General features: G+C 40.8%; 2 protein-coding genes across 11 annotated transcripts in view; one reads left to right on the forward strand and one right to left on the reverse strand.

Moving 5' to 3' along the window:
- CAST (calpastatin) overlaps positions 1–11,848 on the forward strand; it is an 80,333-nt gene extending 68,485 nt beyond the window's left edge. For all 7 annotated transcript variants that reach the window (XM_054986455.1, XM_054986456.1, XM_054986454.1 and 4 more), the window contains 8 exons: positions 248–346; positions 863–964; positions 2,114–2,206; positions 2,639–2,692; positions 3,318–3,410; positions 8,216–8,290; positions 9,564–9,624; positions 10,544–11,848. In XM_054986455.1, coding sequence (XP_054842430.1) covers positions 248–346; positions 863–964; positions 2,114–2,206; positions 2,639–2,692; positions 3,318–3,410; positions 8,216–8,290; positions 9,564–9,614 — 567 coding nt within the window. In that variant the 3' untranslated portion in view covers positions 9,615–9,624; positions 10,544–11,848. The remainder of the gene's footprint in view (positions 1–247; positions 347–862; positions 965–2,113; positions 2,207–2,638; positions 2,693–3,317; positions 3,411–8,215; positions 8,291–9,563; positions 9,625–10,543) is intronic.
- Positions 8,281–22,504, reverse strand: part of ERAP1 (endoplasmic reticulum aminopeptidase 1) — a 38,678-nt gene continuing 24,454 nt past the window's right edge. For 3 of the 4 annotated variants that reach the window (XM_054986461.1, XM_054986462.1, XM_054986463.1), the window contains exons 14-20: positions 21,783–21,939; positions 20,040–20,224; positions 19,129–19,290; positions 14,822–14,962; positions 14,653–14,734; positions 12,904–13,086; positions 8,281–9,591 (exon numbers count right to left, since the gene is read on the reverse strand). In XM_054986461.1, coding sequence (XP_054842436.1) covers positions 12,937–13,086; positions 14,653–14,734; positions 14,822–14,962; positions 19,129–19,290; positions 20,040–20,224; positions 21,783–21,939 — 877 coding nt within the window. In that variant the 3' untranslated portion in view covers positions 8,281–9,591; positions 12,904–12,936. Of the gene's footprint in view, positions 9,592–12,903; positions 13,087–13,864; positions 14,069–14,652; positions 14,735–14,821; positions 14,963–19,128; positions 19,291–20,039; positions 20,225–21,782; positions 21,940–22,504 lie in introns of those variants that run through there. The other variant, XR_008597511.1, reaches the window with a different exon arrangement.

Genomic DNA, 22,504 nt, shown 5'->3' on the forward strand with positions numbered 1-22,504 from the left:
TCTTGAAAAGAAGAGCAGCACTTGGAGGCTATTTTGAAAATGAATGTTTAGAACAGTGATTGGAGTAAAGTTGCAGAAGATGCAAGGCATATGGCAATTTCTGTCTAGTTCAAGTTGATGTAGCATTAGTCTGGAATTAAGTGGCCCGGTGCCTGTGTAATTTTATAAATTATCTTTCCTTTATACTTGTCCTTTTATTTGTGGCCTTAATTTTAATATGGGTTTATGAAATTGCTTTTTATTGCAGAAACTTACTGCTGCTAGCAAATCCTCCACTGAAGAAGTTGTTTCTTCTGCCTCAGCTTCTGCAGTGCATTCATCAGCTCCACCAGCAACAGTCGGCCCAGTAAGCAGAACATGCTTTACTTACTTCCTGTGACTAAAACCTGTGACTTGCAGCATTTCCTGCTGCCTCCCCTCCCTTTAATATTTTTATCCACTTGCTGTGTAAAGGAATGCTGATTATAATCTTTAGAGTTTAAAACTTCTGTAGAAAAAGAAAAGTTCTGATACTCCTGGTACTAATCTATGTGTTTACAGTGATTTCCACCACTTTCTCCCTCCAGACTTAAGAGACAACCACCACCACCCCCCGCCAAAAGGTGCCAGTGCTCAGTACTGCTGAGTATTACCAGAAAAAAGGACCCTGGTTTATCCATGCTGGAAGATGTAGGCCTTTCTTTGCAGCAGAATCCCGTTGTACAAATAACTGTGCTTTCACATGCCCTTTTGATCTTTCATCTGGTTATTCGTATTTTAGTAGCTGCCAATGTTTGTTATTGCATGTGAGAATAATACACCAATTATTATAATCTTTAATATAAATACAGTATCTGAGATTCTATATTTTCCTCTTTTTTAGGGTGGTAAAGAACTTGATGATGCTGCAGATCTTCTCGCAGACTCATTGGGGCAAAGAGAACCTGACCCAGATGAAAACAAACCAGTTGTGGATAAAGTAAAGGTGAGAAAAAAAGCTTTTTTTGTGCACAGCTGCTTTGCTAGGCACTGTGCTCCCCCACTTTCCTCTGAATGTGCATAGAAAGCTGAAAGAGCTGAGTCTGGAGGGGTTTGAGGAAGCACCTCATAGAGACTTTTCAGGCCATTCATCTGGGCTTTCTCACAGAACTCACCACACCCTTTAGTCTCATGATCTCAACATACACGCCTCACGCTTATTGCAACTTCCAGATAAAGTTATACTATGCATATTATACATTGGCTATAATCCCCCCAAATAGTTAGATTTATTAATCATCTAATATGTTGAAAAGGGTCTAGTTATTTAAATATGTCTTGTTTTGCTGTATAAATTTAAGGTTTTTTAGATGTCCCAAAGTACCCATGTGGATTAATAAAAGAAAATGTTAACAGAATTACTGGGTACAGCCTGTTCTGAAGAAGGAAAAAAACACACATCTGTTTCACAATATTTTATGTACCCCTTTTCGTGCAATTGATTTTGGCAACTTTGTGAGGCTGTACCCTCCTAATTGTGTTGAAAGCCATCTCTGGCTGTAGTATTCTTTCTCTCTTCCCTTTCCTAACTAATAAGAGAGAGAGGGCCCCTGAGTTCATAAATGTGATAGTCAACTGATTTTTTAAAAAATGCATTTTTGTGTATGTGAAATATATTTGGATGGTATCAGAATGGTATGGTGTGCAGATGAGTAGCTCTAATTTTTAAAATGACTGAGCCCAGTAACTTCTGGGAGGTAACTTCTGCAAGCTGAACTGAAAGTTTACAAGAGTGTTCTTTTGAATGTGTTTAAGAATCCGCTATGATTGAACATATGAGGGGGGTATTGTTTCAAAACCCTTGATAATTCAACAAACTAATTTGAGTTTAGCTTTCATCTGAAACTCAAATTGTAATACTATTTCTGTTCAACCTTTTCAATATTTGGTGCAATCATTGGTGTTTTTTTTTAAAAAAATCCTATAAATATAGCAATGATAACGTTCATCCAAGTGATACCAGTCAAACCATGTTTGTACTTTCAAAAATACAAAGGCGCGGGGGGGGGGGGGGCGGCTGCTGTTAGAGAGCATTATCTGTAACCACTGATTGCTTTGACTGGTCCAGAAAAATTGCTCATTTTGTCATTTATAGGAAAAGGCTAAATCTGAGCATAAAGACAAACTTGGAGAGAGAGATGATACAATCCCTCCTGAATATAGGCATCTTCTGGACTCAGATGAGAAGGTGAGCATATGTTTTCTGTGTCCAGACTCATCAATATTAATAGTGTGTATAGAGTGAGAATTATGTTTAGGCCCCTATAAAGTCTTTGATGGCTTCCATTTTGTTCACAAACACTACATAAACTACAGTAGTGGTTTATCCCTGGGAGGAAGACGTATCTAGCTTCATTGCTCATGTTTGGAACTTGCATGAATTCATTTTTGATTAACCACTTGAAAAGGGCTTTTAACAAGGAGAAACAAGAGTCCCAGTTTTCAGGCAATCTGATCACATTAATCAATAAATGGACTCAGAGGTGGTACTTAACAGCAAAATACCTTTTAGGAACAGCTCTGCAATCCACTGACACATAGGGTTTTTATATTATAAGCAAGGTATGGGCAGGCTTGAAAAGAAAAGGTGATAGATTTCATCTCTCCCTTCTTTTTTCAGGGCAAGCCTATAAAGCCAACAGGCAAGGATGGTAAGAAACCTAAAGAACAAAAGGTAAAAACAATAATTGCTCTAAAGTAAATGCTGCATTAAATTTCAGTCATTTATGGGGCATTGCAGCTTGAAAGATGAGTGGGTTCACATCCAATCCTGTAATTTCATCCTGTTACTCTCCTGTTGTCTTCATCAGTTATCTCTGAGAGTGGTGGCAAAGGAGGATCTAGCGTGGGACTTGCAGAGCTACATATATGGAGTTGCCTTATTCTGTCAGGCCATTGATCTATCTGGCTCAGTGTTGTCTATTGTAACTAGCAGCAGCTTTGCAGAGACATTTCTTTTCCATTGCCTGCTGCCTGACATCTGACTTGTAGCTTCAAAGACTTGGGATCTTTTGTCTGCACTTTATCACGGAGTATGGCCCTCCTCAATTATAGTAGGAGCTGCCTGATGAGTATGCAGAAAGGTTGCATGTCCATTTTACATATATCTAGAAAGCCGGTGCCTGGTTAGGCCCATCAATTCAGTGGAATTTATGTTATAAATTTAAGTTCTTAACATTTAGCTGGTTTACAGCTGCTGTTTTTAAACTAGAAATGGGAAGCTGCTTTTAAAATGGGGATTGTCTTTTCTTTTAAAACTTACGGGAATACTTTGTTTTTAAAATGTTCTTTTATTGCAGAAGCCAGCTGATGACTCAGCAGCTATTGATGCACTTTCTGGAGACTTTGATGACTGTGGGAAAGCTCCTGTATCTCAGCAACCACCAACAAAGGTGAGGCCTTTTCCCTAAGATCTGAAGCATTTATTTTCCAGTAGAAGATTCTGCTTTAAAGATGCTACTGTAATTCACCAGTCAGCACAGTTGGAGTCAACTTGCATAGGTTTACAAGTGAGTTACTAAAATTGGAACTGGAGAACATGCTGCTGTCAAGCATGCTTTGGGCATGTTTCTTATTAATTCATATTGCTGCAAGCAGAGTTTTGCTTATGCTACTCCATAGATGCAGTGTGCACAATCGCTTTGGTTAAAACATTTTTTAAAAAAATTAAACCAATTTGAGCAAAAACATAAATTGGGTCACTTTTGTTACTTGTATGTTGAAGGAGGAGTTTAATTTAAGTAGAGAAAGGATATAAAAGACGGCCAGATTCTGGGTTGTGTTTGAGCCATGATTTTCCTACCTGGAAATACTTTGGATTGGATCCGACTTGTGCTAATGGTGGTATTATTCTCTGATGCAAGGAGTCTTATCCTGATACAAGAGCTCCATGTAAGCTTCTAATGGAATCCATCCTTGTCAGTGCATTCCTGTCATTTCAGTTGCGGCACACTGGGATAATTCTGCATAGAATTGCACTGTGTGTGTAGGAAAATATGTGCTTTGCAACATGTGAACTACAGCATGTTTACCATGCTTTCAATATCTCGTGTCAGTTCCAAGTCAGTGAAACATCCATGGTTCCACTAGCTTCATATAACTGCTTTAGAGCTCCATCTGCTGTTGAAGGCTCTGTGGCACTTTCTTCCATTTAGGCTTTTTTTTGCCTAATTATTTTCCTCTTATGAATTGAGGGGTTGGTATTTTTTGTAATAAATTGTGGTAATGATGGGATTTACTTCATACTGGAATAAATGTTGTTAGTTCTTGAGATGCCACTGGTATTCTGTTTTGCTTTGCTATGAAAGACTAACACGGCTACCCCACTGGAACTGTTGTGTTGCAGTTGGAAATGACACTTCTCCTTCAGAGCAGCTTGTTTTATTGGTATTCTTAGCAGATTTCTGGATGACTCCCAATAAATCAGCCACGTTGCAGTTAATAGAGGATGAATCATACAGGTTGCTTCTATGTTTGTTAGGTTAAGAATGTAGATCAAACCGTTCCTCTAGAATTGGCGGTTGTCAGTGTGCAAACATTCAAGCTCTCCAGATTTTTTTTTTTATCAGATAGGATGTCAAAAACAAAAGGGGGAGGACTTGAAATGTTTCAGGCCATGATCTTAAGGCCTTGACTTGCTAGCACTATTGTGAGCTGGTACTTGTTATTAAGTTGTGCCTTCAGCCTTCAGGAAAGAAGCAAAATATAAAGGCACCCCTTTGGGGATACAAAAACCTGCAGTTGATCAAAAGTAGACACACCAGGCAAAATACAGATCTCTTGGCAGACTCAGAGCAGTGGAAAAACCAAACTGACTTTTTAAACACTAGATTATGTGGCAATGGAAGAGTAAGCATTAAATTGCCCCATCTGTGTATTGCAAAGTCTAGTCAACATCTATTTATTTCCTAAGTATAAATTCCATTTTTATTCATTCTCAATAGTTACCTGAAGGGAATCCTCTTTGGTGATCAAAATGTTTCTTTATAACTGGCTTTTCTTTTTAATTCTTTGATGCCTTGTCAGAAGGCATCTGTTATCACCTTCCCTAGCCTGAATATTGGGGTAACCAAGGGAAGAGGGCTGTTAATGAGGGCTGCATGTGGCAGAGACTGCTGTTCCTACCCATCACTATTTTCCTGGGAATGTGGCTGATGTGTCAGCCCTAATGGTGATTGCCATGTACCACGACCCACTGGCCCCCTCAAGGGGACCCCACTTTTATGGTCATGCAGGGAGCCCAGCCTGTACTATGTTTCCTAGGCAATGCCTACATGCCATATAATTGTATACTACTGGACCACTGTGTGAATGTTAAGTTAACCAAATAACACCATGTTGTGAACTGGTAATTAACAATACTTGATAATTGGATATAACGTGTACAGGCAGATATACAACCACAAAACAAAAGTCATTCACAATATACAGGAAATATTCTTTCCACAATATCAATCCTCAGTCTTCAGTAATTCTGTTGATGAACACATGACCTACGCACATCAGGAGTTGTGACTGTTACTGATTTTAAATGTGTGTGTATCTTTAAATGCTTGGTGTGATGGGGGTGAAAGATGGGGATGAGTGAGATGATTGGTTGATGACTGAGAGTATGGGTGGAGTTGAGAAGTGTGACTGGAGTGAAATCTGATTGGTAAAAAAGGCGTTCTGGTTTAGACAGGCAAGCTGTGTGCAGCCTGAGAATGTCTGTATATTTCTGAGAGAACACATTGATTCTGGTTTAGACAGGCAACCTGTGTGGAAGCCTGAACTGTGTGTGTCTATGAGAGAACAATCATTCTGTCCAAAGAGGGCAAAGTGTATATGTGCAGCTGAGAAAGTTATGTGTGTGTGACTGAGCCTATGCAAGAAAACTTTAAGAACGAATAACTATCTATGAAACCATCAAGCTGCGAAACCGGTAACACTTCTTTTAAAAATAAAAGTCTATTTTGTTTTTGTTTAGTTCATCCCAGAATATGTTATTCCTATATCCCATTCTAAGGACCACATAGTACCACAAAGGAGCCTGACGATTGGGCATGTTATTAAAGGGGAAATTTAAATTAACTATTTTGGAAAATAATTCCTGGTGGTAGGAATCAGGGGTGTGCAAGAAAAAAAATTCAGTTTTCCTGCTTCAGAATTTCCGCTTCGGAAAACACTTATCGACTGACTGGCTTCAGTATGCTCCATAAAGATTTGGAGCACACCTAAAAGACATTTAAACTTCCAGCCCCACTGCTTATTTGACCCTATGGGAGGGGGGAGAAGGGAGTTCCCTTCTCCCCCCTCCCATCTGGTGAAGGGGAGGATGGTAATTCCCTCTTCTCCCTCCCATCGGGTCAAATAAGCAGCAGGGCGAGAACTTTAAACCTACACTTTTCTAGCCGCTTGCAAGTGTAGATTTAAACCTGCCCCCCCCCCTTGGCTAAAAGGGCCAAGGAATCCCCTGACCCCTTCCGCAGCAGGTGAAGGGAAATGGTGGGGCTATAGGCTTAGGCTGTAACCGTGCTGCCGGGCACTCCATTCATCAGCTACAGAAGGGGCCAGGGAATCTTGCCCCTCCACTTGGCCCAAAGGGCCAGGGAATTCCCTGGCCCCTTCCACAGCAGGTGAAGGGAAGTGGCGGAGCTGTAGGCTTAAGACTGCAGCCCCGCCGGTGGCCGTTTTGTTCACCAGCTGCAGAAGGGGCCAGGGAATCCCATTGCCCTTTCCGCAGTAGGCAAAGGGAAGTGACGGGGCTGTAGGCTTAAGCTTGCAGCCCCACCAGGCGCTCTGTTTACCTGCTGCGGAAGCAGCCAGGGAATCCCCTGGCCCGTCTGCAGCAGGCGAAGGGAAGTTGTGGGGCTTCTTCACCCAATCACATTGGGTGAATGACAGCGGCAAGAAGTTCAGTTTCTTCACCCAATGCAATTCTATCAGGTGAAGAAGCGAAGTTTTCAGTTTGAAACTAAATGCCAGTCTTCACCCAATGCAGGCCAGCTGAAGAGGGAAGGGCCCTTTCCTGCCGCTTGCAAGTGGCAGGAAAGGAATCCCTCTGCTGGGTTTGAAAGCGCCCCAGAGCTTTCCAAAGCCACCCAAATCATTTCGGGAAGCTTTGATTCAGCATTTCTGAATTGGGGCCAGCATGCTGGGCCTGATTCGGAAATCCCAGATGTTTACAAATTTGGTCCAATTCAGGTATTTTTCCCGAATCGGAAATCCGAATGGCACACTCACCAGAGGGTGTAAGAAGAGGGTTAAAGGCAAAATCTAACTAATTACAGAAAAGGGGTTGTGACAGGTATGCTTTCATTAACAGTGCAATCAGGCATACACTATATATTAGAGATGGGTACAAACCTGAAAATTCCGAACTGTGTGGTTCATGGTTCGGCTCATTTCATGAACCACAAACTTTCACAAACTTACCCCAGTTCATGAACCGGTTTGTTCGGTTTGTGAAAACATCACTTCTGGGTCAGCAGAAGGTCTGCAGAGAGCCCCGCCCTCTGGCCGTTGCCTACAAAGCTGATTGATCACCACCATGCTGTCTGCAGTGACAAACTGAAATATGAACCAAACAAATTGGGCTAAAATTCATCACATTTTGTGAGAAATTAGCTCCCATGAACTGCCGGTTTGCAAACCATGAACTGCCTCGGTTCGTGATGAACTTCGGTTCGTATACGTCTCTAGTATATATTCTTTAATATGAAGAAGGCAAAGATCCCAGGGCCTATTAGCCAATTATAGCCCTGGGTAAAATTCCTTCCTGGTCATGTTTATCACCAACATGCTCCCCCACTAAGAATGGTTAGCCGTGACAGAATTTAAATAGGAAACATGAGGTGCGAGGGTGAGTCTTTGCTGGAAGAGAACTGTTGAATGTCCTGTTTCTTCCTCTGAGGTATAAATGATCTTAAATCTGGAAACCAGACTTCTGCTAATGGAATATGGTGTATATCTATTGAAATGAATGATCACAAATTTGTAAACAAACTTCTCATTAATAGAAATATGTGTGAATTTGCATATTTACATGTTGAGCTGGTAGAAGATGAAGGGTTTTTCCCCCCTTCTGTTTCCTGTGGGTGTAACTTGAACTCTGCATAGATGCCTCTTTCCTGGATCAAAGTTTTTTGTTCCTCAAACTTTTTCAGCCTTTGATGTGTTCAAATCATTCAAAGAGAGTTTTTTCCCCTCTTGAGTACAGAATGAAAAAGCACAAGATACTGCCACAGCTAAATCAGTTACTAAGGATGAAAAGAAACCCAAAGCTTCCAAAAAGGTAGGACATTTATTATTAGCAATGTCAAAATTTACACTATGTGGTTAGACTAGTCATGGGATCACTGCATGAGGCTGAAGCTGTTCTGGGAGTTCTGACTGTCCGTAAGTAAAGAGATATTGGGGGGGGGGAAAAGACACATAGAAGAACTTATTCTCTGTTCTGACCTGTTTTACATCACCTCTGCCACTACTAACATGGGCAATTTGTGAAGCTGCTGTGCATACTCTGAAATTATTTGAAAACAGGGAGAACAATTAAGAGAAGAAGTGGGAGAATCTGGGAGTACAAGGGACTACATAGTTCTGAACCAGCAGGTACTGATGTACACACACCATAGTTTTAAAGGGTCACAAAATAAAAGTCATGAATTTGAGGCCCAAAAGTTGCAACACACTTCTCTAAGAGTGCTTTTGTGGCATGTTTAGAAGTTGGCCATGTAAATTCTCAAGCTTGTACGTGCCAGCTTCTACTGAATTTTAAAGCCAATATTTGTTACTTCATTGTATATAAGAGCTGCATACTCTGACCATCTTTGTACAAGAACTTATGACATTATAACAGCATATAACCTTTTAAAAAAATATGTACCTTACTAAAAGTTAAATCAAAATGGCTGAGCTTGATCACATCAGTAGTCAAATTATCTGAGGAAAATAAAGAGATATGAAAACAATTCCAAGACTGTTAAGAAATGTGGTACACACATTTCTTGAGGCAATGTTAGGTGATACAACAGCTTGGTCTCTAGGTATTTAAACTGTGAGAGCAAATCACCTTTTGTTTTGTAGCTGTGGCATAATTCCGATACATGTATAAATTTGTCCCAAGTGCCAGACTGTGTTATACATGGCAAATCTGTGACAGGCCTGCCTGATGTTGTTCCCTCTGAGCTGAATAGCAGCTGAGGGAGATTGAGGAAGTAGTACATGGAGAAGTTAAAGAGAAAAAGAAAAATATTGGGAGATCTAACTAGGGGCCAAGCTACACATGACGAAAGACACTTGCCTGGCAAGTGGATTGAGTGGAGGGCAAGTGAACAGGGAGAAATACACTTGCCATTCAAGTGTCATTTGTCACTTGTAGCTTGGCCCTCTGATTGTATATTGGCCAGAAATCAAAATGCCTTTCATTCAGTTCAATTGTTCTTGATAAATATTCATATTTAAAATTTTTGTTACAGACTGGCTATTTTTTAATTTCTGATATTTATTCTCAGTGTTCTTTGTTTGACTGCAGTTACATGATGTGGGTTTTTCTTTTCCCTTTTAAGGCAAAGGAGCAGTCTTCCGGTGCAAAATCTGAAAAACAAAAAAAAAATTAAATGTCACTGGGTAAGAGTTTTCAAGCTATCCTTGTGCACATCTGTTATAAATGAATGATTTTAAATGGATTGATATCTTTTAAAAAAAAAAAAACCCTGACTTTTAAGAAGAAAAAACAATTTTTCACAGCTATGAGATGAATTAGCAAATCTCAATTGATGGAGCTGCCACTGCTTAGACCTTTCAATTAATTAACATTTTAAAAATTATTATTAATGATGAATCATGCATACTATCACTCCTTTGTTTGGAGCAATTTCCAGAATTTTTAACAGGTCCATTTTTACACATACTTAAAACACAAGCAAATAAGTAGGAGAATGTTAGATTTTTCATGCTGTACAGGATGAATGGAAATATAGCAGGTCAAGGGCCATCACAGGCAGCTATGCTTGAAAGTTTAACTACTTTAAAATGAATTTTTGGCTCCTTGAAGGAATTCATGTCATTGAGTGCTCACGTCCATTCTGTTCAATATCAGGAGTGCGCGCACACATTTATACAAAATGGTCCACTTGTTAATTTGTGAGGTACCACATTGTACAAGGCCCTCTTTCTCTTTCTGTACTGACCTCTAGAAAGGGGTGGAGGAGGGACTTCTTTGTCATAGGTCAAGCAGGAAACTCTTTATTGGGACAGCTTTTGGCACTCTTACTCCTTTCCTATACTTGAGTTAAAGGATCTGCTTTCCTCTCCACTCCTTGGGAAAAACCACCACCACCAGTGAGCAAGTATGTATGGAAAGACTGGGCATGTCTATACAGGTTGAGCCTCACAAACTGCTGACAGGAAAACCAACCTCCTGTATGCTTTCTGTTTGCTTCTTCTCAGCCTTAAGGATTATTCTCAACTGATACCTACTGTTTTATGAGATGGATAAACCCCTCATCTAATATAATACTGTGTTTCCTTTTTTGTTTCTCTTCAGGCTTTTCATCACTAGTGCATTTTGATGGTGGATAGCTGCACTTGAACAAAAAACGCTATTATACATAAGCAAGATTGTTTCCTGGATGGTTTTGGTATTTGTGGTATTTGGATATTTTGCCATGCCAGGCATACATATTGCTATTTTCATGGATGAACTAACTTTTTCTAGTCATTTTTCTTCAGCTCTGAGAGGGAAGGGATGCTTTATATTTGTAAGAAATGTATTTCCTGTGGATTTAATAGCAATGCAAAAAAGTCTGCAGTTTTGCACATAATCTACACACAGTGCCTGTAAATCTCAGCAGAATTCACTAAATCTGTACTACCTTTTTTTAGTTGAATGAATGCATTAAACATTCTGGGATAAGGTTTGGGCATCATCTGACTGTGGGTATGCCTTTGCAACAGTAGTTAGTAAAGAGTGAATGGTAAGTTGTGAAAAGTAGAAGTGAGAGCAAAGTAGAAGCTGTTTCTCATCCTTAGCTTCTAAATATGTAATACTGATTATGAACAGTACTGTTAGTATTCTAAGTTTAAAGCTTACATCTCTATCACCACCTTTAGTATTTGCTGCCTCTGCTAAACAGCTTGCAGGAAAAATGTAACTGTGTGTCAGAATTGTTAAAGGAGACTGGTGATACTTTAGAAGAGATGCAGTTTTTCAGTCTCCATCACTCTGACTGACATAACTGCACGTGCCAATCCAATGACAGAATATATCTCAACATGTTACACTGGCATAGTGCTCTTTCCTTCCCCTGCAGGAATTTAAATGACACAGCAGTAGTTGTTTCCTGATATATATGCTCATAGCACAGCTGGATTTGAAGGTGTTTTGTGAGTTAATTTTGGATGCAATGATTGTTCAAATTTGCTCTCTTCTCCCTGATGGTATTGTTTGCGGTAAGAGTGTGTCTATGGCTCTAATAGCAGACTCTGATATGCTATGTACTTTGAGTAGCAAGTCTTCCCACTGATTTGCAGAGCAGAGTAAAATGGTCAAAAGTCTGCCTCAGCTAGCTAGTTGTCTAGACCATTGACAGATACAAAGGTCACAGTCTACCACAAAGTTATCCATGCACTCTTTTGAACTGAATGGATGTTAAGGCATGGCTGATTTTGCCATACTTCTAGTTTATTTCAAAGGAGGGGCTATGTAGGTATTCTCAGTGGACTGTTTCCTTCCTCTGAGGAAACTCAGAATTCTGATTTGTCCATGCCCATCTGTAATGTTCATACTATACTGTATTTGAAAGTCTGCATTGAGATTCTGTGTTACACTAATAAAAGTTTTTTAAAAGTATTTCTTTGTATTTGTAATGTTTATCTTCAGTTTTTCAACTGCATGTTACTTCTGAGAAGAATATTGTACTGTCTTGCAGATGTTTCCAACCTTCCCTGTCCCCATGACCTCTCTGAAGAGCAATACCAGAACATGGGAGGGGGCAGTTTGGAGAGACTGCCCTGGGATCTTCTGAGAAAAGGCTTGCAGTTCATAGAATCCAGCCTATTATCACAAAACGTACTTTGGGGATCTGCTTCCGAGTTATTCTTGAGGATATTTTCCTTTAAAAAATATTCTGTCATTTATGACATTTGAACACCTTCTGACTTCACCTAGATGTGATTATTTCCCCTAATTAATTTTTTTCCGATGTGGATTTAGTGATCTGAAGAAGTTGCATTGATAGAAGCAGACTTTTTCCAAACTGAAAATATTAAGAACAAGTTCTGCAATTATTTATGCCAATTATCCTGAGACACGTATACCTGTTTGTATCTTGTGCTTGTTCTTATTAAAAGTCAGTGTCACTTTCAAAGGAATAATTAAATGCTACTTCATGTTCTTGTACATGTTTTCTATGTAGTGTCTACCGGTATCTCAGTTATCTTCATTTATACCCCGCCTCTCTCTTCAATGGAGACCCAAAGCACTTACACATCCTCCTCCTCCTCTCCCCCATCGCATGAGGTAGGTTGTGTGTGTGTGTCACTGGTCCATAGAAAAATGAGGATTTGAACCTGGTCTCCCAGATCCTAGTCCAACACTCCTGACGACACTACACTGGCTCTCACATCTCATGAGAAGCCAATAGGTGTTGAAATTACTTATCTCTGACCTTGGCATGACTTTTATGCTGGTATAAACCTTGGAAAATATTATAAATACATTAACATACGCATAAAACACAGGCATTTTTCTTGCCTTTGAGAAACTGAGCTCAGATGGTCAACTTTTCTGTCACTGGGTAAACCTCAACAATTGCACTAAAATGTACTGCTGTCAGAATTTCACAAGTACATGAAGAGTCACAGTGAGTGGTTGATAGTGTGTCTCATGCTTGTTTAGGAACTTACAGTTGTTTTTCAGAAATGGTGGTTCACACAATTTCACACTTTACTATTAGTCTGTAACCACTTTTGGATTTTTTCAAGGTTTTTATGCATCCACTGGATATTTTCTTCAATGGTTTCTATTGCTTGTTCAACAGAACGGAGCTGTGAGCTTTTTTTGTCAAGAGCGCTGAAGAAGTCTTTAACCTGTTAAGTTAAAATTATTATTATTAGGAGATCTACAGATTATCACAGTGCCACCATATCTGAAATAAAATTTCACAGGCTCATATCTCCAGAATTTACATTGTAATACAGTACTTGACTTCACAAAATTTGCTGCCTTGGTGTTCTTTGCATTGCTACTAGTAGATAGAAGATAGAATTAAAATTCAACAAGACCTGAATACTCTGGAGAAGTGGGCAGCTGTGAATAGGATGCAATTCAACAAAGACAAGTGCACAGCATTACATGTGGGCCACAAAAATGGGAAGCACAAATACTGGATGGGGGATACACTTCTGGGCAGTAGTATATGTGAAAGGGATCTTGGGGTAAGAGTGGACTGTAAACTAAATATGAGCAGTCAGTGTGATGCGGTGGCAAAAAAAGGCGAATTCAGTCTTGGGTTGTATCAAAGGGGCCATAGCGTCGAAATCGCAGGAGGTCATAGCCCCTCTCTATACTGCCTTGATCAGGCCGCACCTGGAGTATTGTGCGAAGTTCTGGAGGCCTCACTTCAAAAAGGATGTGGACAAAATCGAGAGGGTGCAGAGGAGAGCGACAAGGATGATCAAGGGTCTGGAGACTGAGCCCTACGAGGAAAGGCTGAGGGCCTTGGGAATGTTTAGTTTGGAGAAGAGGAGATTGAGGGGGGACATGATTGCTCTCTTTAAGTATTTGGAGGAGGGCACGGACCTGTTCCAATTGGCAGCAGAGGGTAGGACCAGAAACAATGGGCTTAAATTACATGCACAAATGTACCGGCTGGATATTAGGAAGAACTTTTTCGCGGTCAGAGTAGTTCAAAAGTGGAATCAGCTGCCTAGGGGGGTGGTGAGCTCCCCTTCGCTGACAGTTTTCAAGAAGAGGCTGGATGAATATTTGTCAGAGATGCTTTAGGCTGATCCTGCATTGGGCACGGGGTTGGACTAGATGGTCTGTATGGCCCCTTCCAACTCTATGATTCTAGTAGATAAAAAATTTTGGTCAAAATTCATAAAGTTCTGGTGCAAAAGAGTGCCATCAAGCAGCTGACTTACGGCAACCCTGTAGGGTTTTCAAGGCAAGAGATGTTCTGAGATTATTTGCCATTGCATGTCTCTGCACAGTGATCCCAGACTTCCTCCCATCCAAATAACCACCACTGACCCTGCTTAGCTTTTGAGATTTGACAAGATTGGGCTAGCCTGGTCTATCTAAGTCAGGGCCTCAACATTCCAGTCCTGATCAAAGTAAGAAGAACCATGTTTCCTAATGTTTGCAATTTTAAGATCACAGGAATTTTATACAAATTTATAACTGTACCAAATAGAACTGTGGTAATCTTCAATATTAGTTTATTTAAAATAAGCATCCTTCCCACACCCCCAACTTATGGTCCCCAAGGTGGCAAACAATAAAAGCAAAACACAAAGACATGAATGGGAGGAATGGTCAATAAGAATCTGTGAGGGAATGCTAAAGGCTAGACAAAACAGAAAAGTTATTATCCATGTTAAAATTTAGGTCCTGTATGATTTTATGCAACAGACAGTAAAAGAAGTGCTTACCTCCTCAAGCTGTCCCTTTGTGGAATACTTATTTGTCACTCCAGTAATCATGTTTGCAAGAGAATGAGAGCCAAGTTCAAACCTATAAAAACCGTAATAAAGATCCGTAAACATTTCAACATTTGAACAAACATTTGTTCAAACTATAACATTTAAAATCACCACCTACTTTTGTACAAGTTTTGGCCAGTTCTCCTTCAAAAACTTCCAAGCCAATTGATAACCATCAGGATTTCTTCCAACAGACACAACTATGTGTGGAAGATCTTGAGTCTTTATAGTGTCACCTTGCAAAGCTTGATCCATTATCCTAAAAAAGTTAGTAAATAAAATGTATATTTTAACATTAGCTGTAAAAATCAAACGTGATTCAGAGGCACACACTTTTGGAACTCCACCCATCCCTACCAAAAACTCCTCCTTGTAATAGAACCATCTGGAATATCTGCCATGAGATAAGGCTTCAAACTTCCTCATAAAGCACTGACAGAAGACAGAAATATGCCCTGACATAAATACATGGATGAATTTAATTATGTACCTGCAGTGTAAGTACAGCATTTAAAAAAAACTGCTGAATTTCAGTATTTTTGTTATTCATCATCTTATCTCCTGTGCAGTTCCACATGGGGATACTGCATGCACAAGCCAGCCATGGACATTCTAAAGCTCTGAAAGGCATGAGATGCCCCCCCCCCAGCCTTTTTGCATGCTTGTCCCCTAGGCATGGCTATAAAAGGCAGGGCAAGCGGCTCCCTCCCTCAGTTCTTCTTCAGCCACCGCTCAAGAAGAATGTGTCCTTCGCTTCACTCCTCAATTCCAATGACAGATACAAGTTTGGCCTTTGGCTCCATGGAGTTGAAGGCACTATTCAAGAAGTGTTCACAATGTGGAACAAGATGGCTCAGTCTGATGGACACAACAAATGCCTGTTTTGTCTGGGTGGTGTGCTGTCTGCAAACAATTTATGCCCAAAGCATGCCATGAAAATGCATTGAGGCTTAAAGTGGCTCAGTGGGAGTCAGCCTTGAAGGATTCTACTGACTCCAATCAAAATGCTGCAGATACTGGAACTGAGGAAGCCATCCATCTCCTTGACCTGAAGCTTCCCGAAGTGATACAAATCGCTTCAGGAAGCTCTGATTTGGGGTTTCCGAATTGGGCCCAGCATGCTGGGCCCGATTAGGAAATCCCAAATCTTTGCAAATTGGGTCCAATTTTACCCAAATCGGAAACCTGAATGACACACCCCTACAGGCTACTGCCCCATATTAGACACTACAGTGGCTGCAGGTCAAACCAGTGGCCACCACCATTCTGAATAAGAATTTGGCCATTTAAAATGCCTCAAGGGCTGGATCCCCATAGTATAGCTAAACCAAGTGATCTTCCCTCTTCCTCCCACCTTTCTGTGACAAAACAGCTATTGGACATTTTATGTATAAGTGCCATGGCATTTTTAAATGTCCAAATTCTCTCTAAAATGGTGTGTGCAGCCACAGGTTGGACCTGTGGGTGCCATATCGTCTATTGCCCTCGATGGGGCACTGGCCCGATGGGGGTGATCCTGGATGCCTCCTTAAAAATGGAGGCACAGGTCGCAGCAGTTGTTAGGTCCACTTTTTTCCATCTGCGGCAGACCAAGCAACTTGTCCCTTACCTGTCAACCTGTGACTTTACAGTGATCCCGGCAACAGTCATCTCGAGTTGGACTACTGTAACTCACTCTACGCAGGACTGCCCTTGAGCCTGACCTGGAGATTACAACTGGTGCAAAATGCAGCGGCGTGTGTTATTACGAGAATGCCAAGTAGAGCGCATATAACACCAATACTATGCGAGCTGCATTGGTTGCCAGTGGAGTACCGGATAAGATTCAAGGTTCCAGTACTGACCTATAAGGCCCTATGCAGACTGGGGCCAGTATCTGCGGGACCGTCTCTCCCCATATATTCCCCGGAGGACTCTCCGATCGGGAGAAAAACAGCTATTAGTGGTCCCAAGGAGGCCTGCCTGGCCACGACGAGATCCTGGGCTTTATCGGTCTTGACTCCTACCTGGTAGAACGCTCTGTCTACTGAGACCAGGGCCCGGCGGGATTTATTGTCTTTCCGCCAGGCCTGCAAGACAGAGTTGTTCTGCCAGGCTCATGGCTAAGGTTGGGCCTCTGCCGGCCTGGCGGGGGGGGGGGGGAATGAAATTTAACTGCCACCCCCATGAAAAACTGTTCACCACAGTATGCATGCAAAATATTATAAGTCTTCCTGATGCTGCGAGTAAACCAAGGACAAGTGAAACAACTAAGGAAAAACAGTCTCCCACAGGAAAAGTGTTTTTGCCATATATCAAAGGAATCACTGATCAGATGGGAAAGCTTATGAAAAAGCACAGCTTACAAACAGTATTCAGACCCACCCGAAAAATACAACAGATGCTACGTTCAGCAAAAGGCAGTAGAGACCCCCTCACCTCTGCAGGAGTATACCATATACCCTGCAGCTGTGGACAAGTTTACATCGGGACCACAAAGCATAGCATCCAGACAAGAATAAAAGAACATGAAAGACACTGCAGACTTGGCCATCCTGAAAAATCAGCAGTGGCTGAACATAGCCTAACTCAAACAGGACACAGTATCCTATTCTAAGACACTAAAATACTTGGCAACACTTCCAACTACTTTGTCAGATTGCATAGGGAAGCCATTGAAATTCATAAGCACAAACACAATTTCAATAGGAAAGAAGAGACTTTAAGAATGAATAGAGCATGGCTTCCAGCCCCGCAAAACACCAGGCTAACGAAATACTCCACATCCCACAATATCCCTGTAGAGAAGATTAGCATATCAAGCACCAATCCGTATGCAAAAGAACCTCCTCAGGATACAGTGACGCCTCCCTCCATTAGCATTCCACATCCTGGGAAACTCCTACAGGATGACTCAGCCCAAACCCACTTTCCTGAGTAGATATAAATTACCTGCCAACATCTTCTCCACACTGTGACACAGAGATCTCTGTCTTTTGGTGCTACACCTCTGAAGATGCCAGCCACAGCTGCTGGCGAAACGTCAGGAACTACAATGCCAAGACCACGGCTATACAGCCCGGAAAATCCACAACAACCAAAAAATTTTCTGTAATGAGCTCTTGTCTCTTTAAAATTAAAAATATTGCAACCATTTTAAAAAGAGGAAGACAAAAAAAGGCCAGAGTATTTACAGTAACTAGCCAGCATTCACCAAAGACAAAAAAAAGAAAAGAAAGATAGGCCAAATCTATTATTAATTATCGGGGAAGGTCCTCCTCCATGCTTTTGCTGAAATAGTCCAGCAAAACAAAAGAGATCCCCTCACCATCAAGATATATTCCAAGCATCTACTGCCTAGGAAATAGAACTCAGGGTAAGTGAATTTTAGAAAGAAAAAAAAATGAAATATTTCTCTTCACACAGTTCATTATTAATTTATGGTATTTATTATCCCATGTTGTGAAAACAACTAATATACTGGGATTAGACAAATTCATGGAGGATAGGGTTTATCACTGCCTATTAGTCAGAAAAGCTTCTATATTTAGAGGCCCCACCCACTTCACAGGGTGATTGTCGTGAAGATGCCCTGAGTGAGTGTTAAGTTGTCCTAAAGGGCGGTATATAAATCTGTTGTTGTTATTGTTGTTACCAGATGAAAAGAGAGCATGATAGCTAGACCAGCATGCTCTGCAATGGCCATCCACGTCTGCAGACTAGATGGAGCTTACGTTTTTCAGCTATTTTTATGCCTCACTGCAGGGAATTAACTCTTCACTTTTACAATCATGATGGAAAAAATGAGGATGCTAAAAGATAACATATCTTACTTGCACAAGCAAGTACAAGATTTCTGTCCCTCGGTGATAAGAAGTGGATGAGGTTGAGGGGCAAAACCGTAAGAAAAACAGGGCAAACTGAAAAGCAAAGATGTGAAGAAAATGAAGTGGGTGGAGAAGCCGATGAAGGGCCTGGAATAAGGAGAGATTTTATTAAAAACAAAAGCCAATTGTTCAAATCTTTCTCTCTCCTCCGAATCTCTCAAGACACATAGAAAGAGGGCAACAAGCACAACCAAGTCACACCCACCTTAAAAAAAAATTCCAACCCTTTAGAGCTGAAAATCAACAGCCACTGCTTGCATATGTCTCTCATACCTTTTCTAAAGATCTGATTTGCCCTGTCGAATCCCATTCCAGTGTGAGTTGCCCCCATGAAACACCAGGAGAAATGATAACATATAAAACGCAGTCACAGAACCCAGTGCACATGAATCAAAAGTACAATAGGTGCATGCATTGACCTTTAATTGTAAGACAATGTTCCTTCCATTACAATTTAAAAAACATTTTGTACTTCTGTCATTAAGCTATTATGAAAAAAGGAGCGCCACAGAAGTTTAAAGTTCTTTGAGCCTCAAAACACCATTTGAAAAACACTCACCACTGGAGCTTTTCCTTATTGCAACTCAGGGTAAGGACAACTTCAATCTGGCCTTTTTCAGTGTTGAACTTTGGTAGTTGGTATTTGCTAAAAAGGAAATCCCAACCTTCGTCCGTCTGCGCTCCAACAGCATATACTGCCAGTTTAATATCACTGGGCAAACTGTAATAAACCAACAAAAAAAACAAACCTCAAGCTATAGTCTGACATGTATTCCCCTTCTTATTATGGATCGAACTGCAAGTTTCTACATTTGGTTATAATTTTAGTTCAAAATAGGACCTCAGTGGCCAATGTGGTAGCCTTGACAGTGCTATGAAATGGAAAAGCCAAAGTATTTTCATGATCTACAATGACACACTTTCTGATTCTTTGAAGAGTGAATAATCCTATTGAGGATGGGTGGACCCCTCTCCAGTTTTTGTGTACATCCTGACTGAGGATGGAGGAACCATGCCATGTCTGTTACCTACCTCGGGCCCTGACATGCTCAGGAAACAGCACACATAAATATTTTAAATAACTAAACATTGATCCCCAACACTATTTTAAAGGGATATTAGATAAGATGGTGACTTATAAACCTTCAGGGCATCAATACTCAGAAATGTCTACCCAAAGGCCCCACTAATAAATAACCCCTTACGTATCAGTTTTTCATGACCCCCTCATATATCAGTCTCTCATGACCAGCTTGGCTTCCCTCATTTCATATAAACTATGTAAGAATGCAGATTCTTGTATCTCTCATACCTTCCAACTAATCATTACATGAATTCTTTTCTATTGCTCCATGGGGAAGGGGTACCCTTGGTGATATGAACTCTGCTGCACACAGCCTTAAACATTACATTACTGCCCTAATGGAAGATTCAAGGAGCTGAATTTATATATAAAAGTGAAACACATACTGTAGAGTTCCATCAGAGTCCTTCCACTTCATAAAATATTCCATTGCTTTGTCCACACATGGCTGGTACTTCCGCACACAAGCAAATGTGAGAAGGGTACTGCGAAGTATTCGTTCAGCCATTGAGCCCTCATCAGTCCAAGATTGTTTGTCAATTATGTTTTTAAAAAGATTGACTAAATATCCCTAGAATAATTTTATAAACAAAAAAATTAAAGTCTGACACTAGTCATTTAAATGAACTCTGAAAAATAAACCAAGTAACAACAACATTTGATTTATTACTGCCCTTCAGGACAACTCAGTGCCCACTCAGAGCAGTTTACAAAGTATGTCATTATTATCCCCACAACAACAATCACCCTGTGAGGTGGGTAGGGCTGACAGAGCTCTAGAGAACTGTGACTGACCCAAGATCACCCAGCCGGCTTCAAGTGAAGGAGCAGGGAATCAACCTCAGTTCTCCAGATTAGAGTCCCACCACTCTTAATCACTACACCAAACTGGCTCATGTTGCTTTTATCATTTTACCCATGTAAGTGAACTAAAATCTGCTCAGCTAAGCTCCTCTGACAGTAAGAGTGTATCCTATAGTTCAAAGACTCAGGTGTCCAAATATTCAGACTGAGGCACAATGGAAAAATGATTGACAATGCAACCCTAAGCAGTTGCACTCTCCTATCAAAGTCAATAGGTTTAGAAGAGTATCTTTGCTTAGGATTGCACTATTATTTATTTAACGATTTAGACCATGAAAGTAGATTTATTCAGTTAGACCAGACATAACAGCTTTCCTGAATCATCATGCAAGCACCAAGCTCACAAAGACTTGTTTACACAGTTATTTTCAGTTTAGGAGCCTATGTGGGTCCACGGCTCAGTGCTAGGGCATTTGCTTTGCATGCAGAGGATCCCAGATTCCATCTCTAGTTTGAAGGATCACGAAGTAGGTTGTATGAAATGGAGATCCCTGGAGAGCTACTGCCAGTCAGAGTACACAGAGAACACCATAAGGAAGGTGGGCCTTTTGAAGTCTGTACTCCTCTGCTGTTTTCCAACTGAAAAGTATAAACCTCTGGGCTGCAGCTTGAAACTTAGTACCTGATACGCAAAGGGAGTGAAGTGGGAGTACATGCAAGCAAATAGAGTATTCTGCTATCTTACTGTTATGTGTTAAATAAATGGTTGCCCTAACCTGGATAGCACAGGTGAGCCTGATCTTGTCAGATCCCAGAAGCTAAGCAGGGTTGGCCTTGGTTAGTAATTGGATGGGAGACCTCCAACGAAGACCAGGGTTGCAGAGGCAGGCAATGGCAAACCACCTCTGTTAGTCTCTTGCCATGAAAACCCCACCAGGGGTCACCATAAGTCAACTCTGACTTGAGGGCTCTCTCCACCTCCAAATAAATGGTTGGGTAAACTGAGTAACACTAGGGGAGCAGGAAGAGAGTATTCTGTACATTTGGTATATTATTATGTTTGATTATAAATTCCCCATACTTGTCTGCCACATTCCTGGTCAATTCATATTTTAGACCATATTTAAGTCAACAATACACTTGTTCTCTGTGGACCCTTGGGACCCACACACAAAATGGCTCTATAAAAGCAACATCTCATTCTGCTTCATTTTGAAGTCAAGAGTGAATCGTTTTCAGTCTACAGTCTGACTGAACTGCATCGTACTGGTTTACAGCCAATAACCTAAATATGTGAGCAGGCAGTCCGCAATGCCACAGTTTACCTTTAGTTGATCTGCTGTGTCACTCATGTCCCTCTTCTCCAGCAGCTTGTATATGGGAACCAGTTCACTCAGTCCTTGTGATACAGGATTAACTTTAGATTCATGTTGTAGATATAAAGTTAAATCAAGAGCTTTGGTGATGCACAACTTTTCAGCACTGGAAAAAGAAAATAAAGTTTTTTAATAACTCACACACAAATACATAGTAGCCATTGTTTAGCTTTGAAGAGCAATTGCTTTACCTGATGCTGAATAATGTAAAAGTAACACTGTGACACTGAGAGATCTCTGTCTTTTGGTGCTACACCTCTGAAGATGCCAGTCACAGCTGCTACGAAACGTCAGGAACTACAATGCCAAGACCATGGCTATACAGCCCAGAAAATCCACAACAACCAATGTAAAAGTAAATCCAAGAGACACTGGTTATACTAGAATTGGGGTAGCAGGAGACACAGATTCCTGCCAAGCGCAAGGATGCAGGTTTAAGACCAGGAATCCAAAAAATTGTCCTCCATTCTAAGTAGGCATTTTGTCTGTCCATGTATCTCTCCAAAAGGCCTTGGGGGATGCTGAAACTCTGCTTATGCAGAGGAAAAGAAGTCCTCTATCTAATGAAAGGCCTTTTAAATGAGCTCAAGTGCTGTGCTAACAAGAGGTGTACTATTACCTGCAAAGGGCTGGCCTCAGACATTGGTAGGAGTACAACTGTCAAAGAGGAA

Source organism: Eublepharis macularius, chromosome 8 (genome assembly GCF_028583425.1).
Source record: "Eublepharis macularius isolate TG4126 chromosome 8, MPM_Emac_v1.0, whole genome shotgun sequence".
NCBI classification, from domain to species: domain Eukaryota; kingdom Metazoa; phylum Chordata; class Lepidosauria; order Squamata; family Eublepharidae; genus Eublepharis; species Eublepharis macularius.